Here is a 12,740-nt window from a genome sequence, read left to right as displayed (position 1 = left end):
ACCTGGCACGTGACACCGAGAAAGCTGAACAGTGTTTCTGGTCCCCTGTTTCCCTGTCTTTACAAGGTAGAGAATACCTAGCTCCTAGATACGAGCTCCTCCTGCCGAGACTGTAAGGCTCAACGTTTGTGGAATAGTTTGGGATCTATGGAAGAAAGATGTATAAAATCATTATTGATCCCAAATGTTTTGTATACTCTGTTGCTGCACTCTATAAAACAATCAAATATAGAACATGTTTCTGCAAAGCCAGCATGTAGAAAATTCTCTATTGTCTCTTTCTACTTTATCAGGCAGCCCAGGGAAATCTTTAGAGTCCCTAGTCAATACTATTTAAAACATCAAGACTGATTTTACACTCCACATTCTTTGTAATTTGTCTTTCTCTCAAACAGGTAGTATACTTGTGGGAAGAATGCCTTCCCTTCATAATTGCAACACACAAAGCTTCAGACATGCACATTTCAGGTGAAGGCCTAAAATTTTGAAGGCTCTCATTATCCTTCCAACACAAAGAGGCTTTCCTGGGGACCACTGCTTTTGCATGAAAGGATGCGTATTTTGTTTCCTTTCAATGTTACAGTGAAAGATAATGTCATGATCAGCTCACAGACTTACTGGTAATCCATTTCATGAACAATCAAATCTGCCTATTGTATAAGCATAGCTTTATTATAATACAAGAACCCATACAGGGTGTCCTAGGAGAAAACTGGTTCTAACTCATCCCTTCCAATCATTCAGCTTCCACTGGATGCCTTTTATCGTCATAGGGCTAGCACGTGCATCTTGACAGCCCTGGAAATTATTCTAACGCAGTTCATCGTATTCCATCCCAACACTTCTGATTACAAAGTTAATAGCTTGAAATGGACATTCTAGAATTAACCCTGTGGCCTGCTTAATTGGTGACAAGAAGAGCAGCAAATTGTGGCGTGAGCGCCAGGTTGAGTATGACAATGCCTAGCGATGCTTGAGGCTCCACTACTAGAAGCAATGGTGGAAAACGAGGTAATTGTAGCTTTTTCATTTCTTCTTTTGGCCTGCAAAAGTTTGCTTTCCGTAACTGACTTTCACATGCTACTTATTATGTGTGTTTCTCAATAGGAATATACCCGTGATAAGGCAAGATGATGAAGCTTGATCAGGTACTCGGCTAATTCTCCAGTGTTTGAAGGCAGAAGGGAGTTTCTGAGAAAGGAGCGTAGGACTCCTAGGACAGGAGAGGTATTTATTGCTGCCCAACAACTACTTTCAGCCAGTGCCTGAATGATTTCCATCCAGCCCAGCAACAGATGACATTAAGGGCCAGGGAAAAAGAAACATTTCTTAGATAAAAAGGGTCTCTAAAATTTCCTTCTGAAAACAAACAAACAAAAAATCCAACCCCTGTTTTAACGAAAGAGTTGTACACTCAGCAGCTTTACCAAGCTCATGGCAGGCTCGAACGAGCAACAATATTGGCACAGCAAAGGGGGCAGGAGCACATAACCAGGGAGCAGCGAAAGGAAATGGGACTGTGTTACTGACCCCATGTGCCCACTAGATTGGCTTGGTTGTAATGTGAATCTACTCTCTGACTGATATCCAGCCTATCTATAGAAACGTGCAAGACAGGAATCAACCAAATGAGTCTCATTCGGCAAGTATAAGACTTGACAGGTCTGAATGTGGGTTTTTAATGCCTGAACAAGGAAGGAAAGCGATTCTGGTGATGAAAACTTTTTGCAGAACAAAAAAAATCCACCCTGAATCCACACTGTGTAAAGCATTAAGGATGTCTTTTTATATTTGGAAATTATTTTACAGTTAAGTGAATAACAACTCCGAAAATAAAGCCTCCTTTTATGCTCTCTCCTTGGATTTGCAATGGGAAGGATTTAAAGAACTATATTTGATCCATTAGGTTGAGGAACTCACAGTACTGTACATTGTTTTAGTGTACTAAATTTAGTTGACTTCTGTCTCTTTCAATTACCCTTCTAAAAAGGACAGGTGAAAAATAATGTCTCTCTTTATATCATTTGGTTTGCTGTTGATTAACTCTTCTCTTCTAGTGCTTGCGTATGTTTTGTAGGGCAGGGAGGACAGAATAGCTGAAGTTGGGAAAAAAGCCTTAATAAAAAGCTCTTTTTCTGAGTTTGAGTTTGTAGACTCTTCCCTTTCACATGTATATCTCATCAATAAAATGTCAGGGTTGTTGATAAGGATACAAAAGCCAGACAGAGAATGCACTGAATCTTAACTATGGTAAAATAAGGTAAGAAATCCTGAACATAAAAATAAATTTCTACACATGCTATCCTTATCATTAATGTGAAGCAAAACCAAATTTCACATAATTAATCCACTGCTTTGTCCATTTCTACCGCAGCAAAGAACTGTAGAGGAATAGCATGTCCTAATTCTTAAAAGAACTGTGCTCCGCATCAGAGGTACTCTTCGACATCTCAGAAATAGTTCAATTCCATTTGGTATCACTTCTGTGTATGCGCTCTGTAAGCTATGTACAACGCTTAACACCCCTCAACCTCTCAAAAGGAGGTAGAAAGTAGGCATGAATTTTGGGGCAGGTCTTGAACTCAGCTTCTTCTTTGCAAAGGATACAACAGTGAGAGGCAAAGGGTTTCTGACTGTGATGTCCTCCAACCATCAAATGGTAATCAAATACTTTGATGAGGAGGAAGCAAAAAGATGAATGCATTTTAGTGATCTGTTTAAACTTCCAAAATAGTAATTGCTGAACTTGGCTCCTCTCAAAACCCTTGTTCTGAAAACAGAAAGAAGCAGCAATGATTTGCCCTGAGTTTCTGCAGAGTCTAAATGATCAAACATGTATCAAAGTTTTATTCCCCCACCTTGTTTCAGATCTCAGACTGGGCTGATACTCCACAAAGACCAAAAAAACCCACAGGCTTCTGGAGAGGAAGGAAGTGCTCCATTCAGAAATTCACTAATTCTTTCCAACCTTCCTGTTGGAAATGATAGAAAAGTCTGCCTTACTACATTTTATAGTGCTTCATTAATTACCAGGATTAATCTAACACTAAAATCTACTGCAGAAAATTCAGCAGTAATCATACATGTTTCCTCAATTCCTCCAGAGTAACACGAAGCAAGAAATCCAGATTTTGTAATAAGACCTGGAAGAACTTATGACAGGATGGAAAAATTTTCTAGTGCATCCTACAACAGTGCTGGTGACAGTAAATTGGGTAGCTGACTAGCATCAAAGACAGAGGTAATGATTAGAAAGCCTACACAAAATTGTTGGGAGTTGCGACTTCCTGGAGACAGGTATCTGTGGGGCGGATATCCTGAAATCACTCTTTCCCATCCACCCACCAGATTTTCCCTACCCTTTCTCTTGATGAATGTCTTCTTCAGACATTGGGATATCACCAGGAGCTGAACAAGAACAGATCACATCTGCACCACAGCTAGTACAAACATAAGTAACTGGTAATGCCCATAAATTCCGCTATAAGGTATGTAGGTACACAAGTCTGATAGTCTTTTGTGGGCTGACGGCTTAAATAACTTGCTAGCAGATCATACGCTAGAAACATATCACTGCTTGTGATGAAACGGCCGGTGTGTTCATGCCCATAACTGGAATGAACCTATTAGGGCAGAGTTGGAAATTCACCAGTTCATACAGAGACATCTTCTTCAGGTTGTGACAAAGACAACAAAAGAACAGAAATATCTTAGCAGACACTCATTTTTTTCTTTATGAACAATCTATTTAATAAATGTTCTTTCTGATTTAAAGCTCCATTTTATGAACAGGCAATCTTTCTTAAGACAGAAAATGATGCAGGTTCCTTTGCCACCAGAGATTCAGATCCCTGTTTGGCTGGTGTTCTACTAGTCTGCTCAGCTGTTGGGCACATAATCTGCCCCGGCATTTCTCTACAGAAGTCCTGCAGTTCGAAATAAAACTTGCAATTTAAGATGTTGGAGTCTCTCCATTGCTTGCTGCTGACCTACATGGGCTATCCATGCATTCAGGCAGGTTTTCCCAGTAAATAAGCTCCCAGTGGAATTTGATATATACAAAAATCTTTGTCCATCTTCCAATCTGGATACTTGAGAACTCATGAGATAAATAAGGGCTTATAATCTACGCTGTCTCTCCCTTGGGGACCATTAATACATCATGAAATTCAAACACTCCCAAGAAACCATACCAAGACAATACATATACATAGAAAACTATCGTGCCTACAAAGTAAAGGAATACTCTGATGCCTGAACATCATACATCTGGATAAAATTGTTTTCCAGAAGAAATCACTTCTTCAGTACAATTTTTTCATTCCCAATTTGACGGTCTTTCAGAAAAACAAATAGGATTGTGGAAGGCAACACCATGATGTGGAAACACAGTGTGAACTGTAGGCTTCTCTGGTGAGTCTTCAGATGTGTCTGTGGGGGAGAAGTAGAGGGAAAATGGATGAAAAGGGAAAAGCAATGTCTGAAGATTCTGTGAAGATCTGAGAAAATGCTACAGTGGAATAAAGGACTAAAAGGAGAGAAATTAGGGGAGAGTACAGAGCAAACTCTTCTCCACTATTACTGTCCCCTTGAAGTCTCCCTGTAATACCACAGCCCCTGCCAAGCTGTGAAAGGCAGCTGACCCCCAGTGATCCAGTGCGTCCCCCAGTGCCCAGGCAGGACTCACACTTCTGGTCCCAGGGCTTTGAACCTGGCATGCGTGGCTCTGATTAGAACAGTTCATCGAACAGCACTTGAAGTTGCCTGCAATTAAAGGGGGAAGAATTCAGTTTGAATAGGACTGAAACACACAGATGAAGAAAAGACCCATGCTGGATGGCTCTATTTTGCTTTTTTTCATGCAGATATGATGAAGGGGAAGCAGCAAGGGAACCACTGTTGTAGGAAAGGCCCACACCTCGAATCGTCAACCCTAGGCAAGAAGCAGAGAGCCCGCCGAGAACAGTAATCGCATTTCCTCAGCTATACGCACAACAGTCTGTTTCGCCCTGGCCTGCTCCAATGCCTGCCAAAGCCTCAGGTCTGCTCTGGCTCTCCTCATTTTCAATGCTGATCAGGGCAATGTAAATGCCAAAAAGGCTAATAATTAGCCTAATGAGGCTAAATAATTAGTCTAATAAAGCTAAACTATTTGTTAGAATAACCGAAACATTCCCTTGGAAGGCAGAAGGAAGAAGCATATAGATGTGAAGTAAGCAAAGTAACTAATAAAATTCATTTTACCATAGGAACTCAACATCTTGCATTCTACTACACAGGTGCTATACAGATGGGTAAGAAGACAACCACCTCTTGATTGAGCTTAAAACAAACCCAACATGCAAAAACTGTGAAGAACACAGCAAAAACACAAACACATTTCAATGCATTTGTTTCTCATTCCTGCGGTTCCTCATGACCTCGGTCAGAGTACCCTTAGTTAACCAAGGAATGTCAAGTTCAAGCATAAATTCTGTGGATTAGCTTAACAGTTATTGTGTTGCAGTGTGCAATTTCACTTATGAATTAATTAACTCATTTCTTATTACGGCCTCTCTTGCAATTTTGCTCCTGTCACTACTCTTAAAGGATAATTCAGCAGTGTGCTAAAGAGCCAAAAATATAATTATCTTTCTTGCAGGCAAGGGGTACATTTTTAGAAGAACATAATCTTGATTTTCAGAGATACTCGATACCTGCAGTTCTTCCTGTCTTCAAATGGTATTTTGGGCACTACCACCTCAGAGAAGTCAGGCTTTCCATATAAACAACCAGAAGTCACCCCCAAACCAGAATAGTTGCCATGGAGAGAAAAAAGTGTTCTGGACAGATTTAGAGAAAACCCTGTGCTGTGCTTTTACCAGAAATGGATGACAAGTTTCAAATTGGTTTTAGGAGGGCTTTGATTTGAGGAAGGGAAACAAGCAATCAGTGAGAAAACTCACTGCCACACATGGAACCAGCTGATGTATGAAGATAAGAGAGGCAAAAAATGTTGTCACTCTCTAAAGCGGTATACCAAGCGACACCTGGTCTGGATAAGAGATGAGTTTTAAATTCCACCTTCTTCCAGGTTCGGCAACACTGATTAAAGAAAAACCAAAGCCTGTAAATTACTGATGATCAGCTCTGTGACAGACAGAAGGAACTAGTTGTTAGACCACGTCCAGACATTTTCAACGCCATACTGTCTTTTAAATGTGGTGCTGCTTACTCTATACCTTCCGCTATGGCTATCGCCAAGCATTATGAGAAGTGAGTCAGGGATTGCACATTTGCTAAGGCAGATCCACCCTCACCATTCCAAAGGAAACAGCTCCATAATGAGAGATTAGTGAGAATGTAAGAATAAAGGCATTTTTATTTTTTATAGATATACCAGTTTTCAGAATAGAATTCAGTTTATTAGTAAAACTATTTTTTTCCAGGTTTAGCAGCAGTTATACAAAATTAGCTGGAGGGTTACTTATTTTCAAGTAGATCCAGCATTCCACTCCTCTCCTGGCAGAAAGGAAAAGGAAAGTACCTTCACGTTTTCAAGGCACAGATCGTGTATTTCTTGTGGTATGAAGTAATTTCTTTTAACATTCAGCTGTGCAATTCACCAATTCCCAGAACTGCATGTTATAGTTTGCATTCTGAACAAAGCTAAGTAACTTCCCTTCCAGGGCTCTTTTGTCTTCTAAATGCATCCTCCTTGGTTGTATTTCATGTTATTGTGTTCTCACTGCTTCTGTATAAATGAACATATTAATCCTTAATTTTCTAGGTTTCTTGCTCTGTTTGCCAAGGAATCATTTTTCTTCTCTCAGAAGCTGCAGATGCAGGTTACCACTGTGCCGGCTTCTTCCTGTCTGGAGTGGTCTGGCAAAAGGAATTAGTCCAGGAAAGTTCATAAAAATGTATATTTTCTTTTCACTTCTACTGTACTTCACAGCTGTCTCATTGTGTTCTCATCACTTTTCTTTCAAGTATACTTATGAAAAACCCATCACCGCGGCTAAGGTCTGCAGGGTTGGAAAGCTGACCTTCCAAGAAAAGGGGTAGAAATACGGGAGGCAATCTTTCTCCTATCAGATGACAGTTTCTCCACAACTCCTTTACCCTTTGGGGTATCCATGAGAAAATGCAAAACCTCAATTTTGGCCTGCTGCAGCATTCACAATGGTGAAAAAAGCACTGTCAGGATTCACTTGTCTGCAGCTTAGGCAGCTGTGGAACTTGAGGTCCGTTTGAAAATAATTCACATATTTGTATGCAGCAGACCTAAATGCAAGGGAATCCAAAATTATATTTAAAGTCAAGTCTGACATGGAAGTCTACATGGGCAGGGTATGCTCCAGTCTGAAAGAAGTGCTCCCCTGTTCAAGAAAGATGAAGAGCTACTGGAGAGAGTCCAGCGAAGGGCTACAAGGATGGTGAGGGGACTGGAACATCTCTCCTACGAGGGGAGGCTGAGGGAGCTGCGCTTGTTCAGCCTGAAGAAGAGAAGGCTGAGAGGGGACCTAATATATACTTACAAATATCTGAAGGGTGGGTGTCAGGAGGATGGGGCCAAACTCTTTTTCAGTAGTGCCCAGCGACAGGACAAGGGGCAATGGGCACAAACTGAAGCATAGGAAGTTCCGTCTGAACATGAGGAAGAACTTCTTCCCTCTGAGGGTGACGGAGCACTGGAACAGGCTGCCCAGGGAGGTTGTGGAGTCTCCTTCTCTGGAGATATTCAAGACCCGCCTGGACAAGGTCCTCTGCAGCCTGTTGTAGGTGACCCTGCTTTGGCAGGAGGGTTGGACTAGATGACCCACAGAGGTCCCTTCCAACCCCGACCATTCTGTGATTCTGTGAAGACAGGTTTTGGTTGGGATAAGATGAAACACAGACCACTAGAAAGAAGTACAAGTGCAATACTGTTGGTGACTGCATGTTTAAAAACATGGCGTGTCATTGTACAGAAAACTAGTCTGTAGCATCCAGGTAGAGCTGTTGTATTTTTCTGAGCTGTCTGGCTTACTCAGCATCCACACAAAACCCAGTTCACAGAAACATTACGTCCCCTTTCCTCTATACCCTTTCAGGAGAAAAGGAATTAAAAAAAGCAAACCCAGACTGTTGCTATAGAGGTATCATCCACAGAGATAAAGAAGGCCTAAAATGAAGCAAAGAATTCATGGAATCACCTTTCTAAATCTGCAGCCGCCCAGTCTTGAAAATACCAGGGAGTAAAACTCAAATGCATGTAAGCTAGCACGCAGTTGCATAAAACTATCCATGAGATCCCAGCTCTCTAGGACTCTAGGAATTTCTGAGTAAGCTGATTGCACCGCACCTGCTTTCTCTCTGCCTGTGAGAAAGAACACAATGAAAATCTGTCCTCAGACAGATAAAGCAGATTCCTTCTGCCTTGAGTACCGCATCATTACAAAAAAGCCCAGCACCCCAAACAGGATGGGAGGTGAAGCAATTGCCACAGAGCTTTTCCAGTCAGTTTGATGTTGCAGTCCAGCTACAACAGGATCTGACTCACATTCAGTGAGCACCAGCTCTACATCTTGTTTAACAATGGAAGTGGCGCACTATGGAAACTCTCATTTAGATGTCCCACTATATATGCTAGTAAGAGCATATATATCATGGTTATTCAGACACCTATTGCTTCACACCTCCTACAATGAAGCTACTGATACTTCTCACCCATACAGGGTACTGCAAACCATCCTTGAAACAACTCATCAGCAACTGGTAGACTCTCTATTAAAACTCTAGCGGTATTAATATCTGATATCTTCACAACAGTAAAGATTTTTTTAAGGCAGAAAAGTCAGAGAAAGCCATTATTTGTCACAGGATGATCCAAAGGCTGTTAATCTCCTGTCTACACCTTAAGAAAGAAAAGAGGGGAAAAATCTAATTTAAACAAGTGCTACTAGGGATAAAAAATTCAGACTGATGCTACGTTAAATTACTCAGGAGGCTGAGGTATCCAGCCATGGTCTTCAGTAAAAAAGAAAATTATAGGGTCTATCAATTACAGAAGCGGTGCTCTGAGCCTATGTGCTGGCATGCTTACAGTTTTTTTAATGTCTGGCAGGATGTTTTACAAACTAAACTCAGCAAGATGACAATTCCACCAGAAGGTGCTTCAGATGGTTTTGCTAATAATTTTGATCAGCTGAAATGGAGAAAAACATCACTGCGTTTATTTGGCTTTTCCAGAACCTGTCAAATCTGAGCAGAACCATTAATTGCCCCCTTCTCTATCTCTCCCTCCCATTTCTCCCACCTTCTTCCAGAAAAGACACACTTCATTTTTGTTCTTTTCTGCAAGTACTCTGCATAATCAGCCTTTGTTCCCAAAACAAATTTTGGTCATTCTTCGTGCACATCCTTTGCTAGAAGGAAGTGCTATTTCTTGAGAATATTCATTGGAGGCTGGTACTGCTACTACTGCAAACATGTAAGTGCTAACCACCATATATTGGCTTTTGTTTTAATAGCCTTTTAACCAACTTTGTTAATGGACTGAATGCAATTTAGATATGGAACTTGGCTAAAATGTAGCTTCAATTGGCTATTAAAATTTAAGAGCCAACTAAGATAGCTAATTACAAAAAAGCTCCAGTGATAATGCTAAGCAGAATTAGTAATAGCAAATGACAGTCTGTCTAGTCTTATTCCCAAAGGGAAAGAAACTCTTAACTGAGAAGTCAACCAGACAACGTGCAGAAAACCTAATTGCATTACTGGTATTATGGCATCCCAAATCTGGCAGCTCACTGGGACAAAACAGTGAGTGAAGTCTGTCAAACTACCCAGGAAAGCAACCGACCCCCTTCTTAATGCTAGCTGCAACAGATACTGGGAATTATGTTATCAATTTATATTAACTTATTGGGAAATATTCCTGTAAAAATTATCAAATCAGCACCATATATCTTATACCCGTCCTGAATTTGATTCTCTCTCCAGATATTTTAGATTCGGGGAAAAAATATAAACAATCTGTCTGCAAAATGTTCAAGCACTAAAAGAAGCATTCTGTGCTTCATTATCAATATTCTCATTATGCCATCAGCTGAAGTGCCGACTAGTTCTCCTGTCAAGATTTGTCATGTATGGTGGCCACTTTGAAACATAGGTAGCGGAGTCTTTAACATTCCCTACTCAAGTGTCTCCCTGCTGTGCCTGTAAATGTCAGTCCAGTTTTTTCACGGCTGTGCGCACAGATTAGAAACAGCAGGAGAGCTTGGGAGTATAACTACAATACCAGTAAGGACACTTGTCTTCATGGCACTGCTCAAGTGATTCTTGGAATGCAGGACCCTGCTGTTTTCTAATATTTACACACAACTGGAGTCATCAAGAGCAGTAAATGCAGTCTAAAGGCAGCTTGCTTCTTTTGTGTTAGGGGCTTTACTTTCAAATGGGGATGTCAACAAAAACCTACTACACCCTCTGCCTCTTATGAAGTGGTGTATTTCCCCATCACTGCTTTGCAAAACGGCAAAAACACATACGTGTAAGCATGTTATACAATACATACAGTAGTACTGTAGGCATTATCACAGCCTTCCACACGGCTCCTCCTGACCATCCCACACTTTAAACATTGTTGCAGTTTACAGTGAGCCAGAGACATTCCTGCCTGTGCAGACCGGAGTTTTGTGCAGCCTCTTGTGAGCAGAGACCAGCCCTGAAACAACATTCACCTAGAATGGAAAGCACCCTTTTTCCTCACAGAACACTTGCCAGTACAAACCAAAATCTGCACCTCAAAACGTTCTTTTCAAGTATATGGAAATGTCTGTTCTTGTTGCATTTGCCTTTGGTAGTGTCAAAAGGAAACACATTTCCCTGGAAAGTAAAGAAAGGAAGTTTACCAGTAAATAAGTTCCTAAAAAAATTAAAACATCAAACAACTAAAGTGCAAAAGAATATTAACTTTGAGTATGCAAGACAAGCAAGAGAACACAATATGCCTTCCTGACAATAGTTCTTCAGAACAGTGTAACACACTTTTTGAACAACATGATTATATGAAGTCATTAATAAGATAGTTTTGAGGACTTTTAAATATGAGTGAGGCTTTAGCAGTCCTATTTTTACTTATTTTTATGCTTAAAAGTAGTCAGCGACACTTTGCAAATACCCAGGAAAATGAGTCTGCATAGCAGTCAGAACAGAAATGAGAAGGCACTAGACCTTTTAAATGTTATTCCAGTTTTATTTCAAAACAACAGACTCCCTTGTTTTCAAAACATAACCTCATCATTCATTCAACATTTTATGCTACAACATATTTAATTCAGTGAGTAGCTACTCGGACATTACACAATCAAGCAAGCAGAGCACTAGACATCCACACAAACGCACTGCCCATTGGCTCATATGGATTCCTTTTGCTTTGCCAAACTTCGTAAAGCAGTCCCCCTGATAAGAAACATGTTCATGCCCAAATGAGATTTATTTTTGCAGTATCTAAATGAGAAGTAGCAGTATCTCACACTGAAATTAAACACTGCATTTTTTGACTTACAACTCTGAAGACTCAAAGACAAGCAAGGAAGCACTTTTAAAAAAGGTTATGTGCTTCTCAACTACTAAAAAAAGGTAAACCATTATTTTGTTATAAGAAGCACATGTGAGTCAAGCTTTCACTGGAACTAGATACTTTACAAAGTTATTCTTCATAATTATATCTTTACTAGTCTTTTCACTAATATAAAATCAAAACCTGAGGGGGAGGTTGAGAATGGGCATTGGTTTTTGGTTGGTTTTCTTTGCCCTGGACCCTACGTCTGAAATTCTGGTCTCCTTTCTAGAGAAACTCTGAATAATTGGAAAAGTGATACAAACACAAATACTATGCAAAAAAACCCTACAATTCACTACTTGATCTCCAAAGAATTGTTTAAACATAGCTTATAACAAACTAGAATGGAAGGATGTGATTTTTGTCATATTTTTTTTAATTCAAACACTTGAGAAATATTTAAAAGATGTCTCTGCCATTTCAGATGTCCTATCAGTGATGTCCAATAAGATTTCACTCAAAAGTAGAAGAAATCAGATGCAACACCACTGTTCCTTATAAAGTACCCATAAAGAAACTAAATAAGGCTTTATTTCTACATTATAAAGCAGAAAAAAACCACTTTCTTTTAGTTTGCCTTTAAGATCTGAAATCATGTGTATAAAGAATAAAAACACATCCTCACTTCAAAGTCGGGAAAATTTTGCATTAGTATTTAGGCATGCATAAATTATGCTAATATTTTAATAAAACATTTATTCTTCAGAAATGGGTACAAACAGCAGTCCATGTTTTTACAAGACTCATCATTTAAAAAGGAAAGAAAAAAATTCCAGTGCTACAGTAACTGAAAAAAACCCAGAGATGAGCCAAAGAGCAACTTAATTTGTTGCTCCATCTTTTATTTACTTCTGGACTCTCTTTCTGGTTGCTGTGCCTTTCTTGGGTTTTGGCGAGGTCATCTTCCGGGTTCTGGTAGCTACTGCATCTGCAATTAAAACAAAAAAAGACAAGACTTTCTATAAAATAACAGAAATAGATCACCAGAAAATACCTGTAGTCTTTTAAGAGGACAAGATCAACTCAAATTATTCATTTTGTTTTGACCGGGGAACAGGGGACACATGACATGGGACTCATAAGAATTTACCACAATTTCTGGGCACCGATTTTCTCCTGAAAAACACATTGTACAATTCAGCTTCTCAAA

The 12,740-nt window shown here is 39.9% G+C and overlaps 1 protein-coding gene across 2 annotated transcripts in view; it reads right to left on the bottom strand.

Annotated features, from left to right (window-relative positions):
• Window positions 1-11,219: 11,219 nt before the first annotated feature.
• Window positions 11,220-12,740, bottom strand: part of VRK1 (VRK serine/threonine kinase 1) — a 37,991-nt gene continuing 36,470 nt past the window's right edge. For both annotated transcript variants that reach the window (XM_075427030.1, XM_075427028.1), the window contains exon 13: window positions 11,220-12,518. In XM_075427030.1, coding sequence (XP_075283145.1) covers window positions 12,436-12,518 — 83 coding nt within the window. In that variant the 3' untranslated portion in view covers window positions 11,220-12,435. The remainder of the gene's footprint in view (window positions 12,519-12,740) is intronic.

This window comes from Opisthocomus hoazin, chromosome 7 (assembly GCF_030867145.1).
Source record: "Opisthocomus hoazin isolate bOpiHoa1 chromosome 7, bOpiHoa1.hap1, whole genome shotgun sequence".
NCBI lineage: Eukaryota > Metazoa > Chordata > Aves > Opisthocomiformes > Opisthocomidae > Opisthocomus > Opisthocomus hoazin.
The sequence above is the reverse complement of the archived record's forward strand: the minus strand, read 5'-3'. Positions and strand labels throughout refer to the sequence as shown.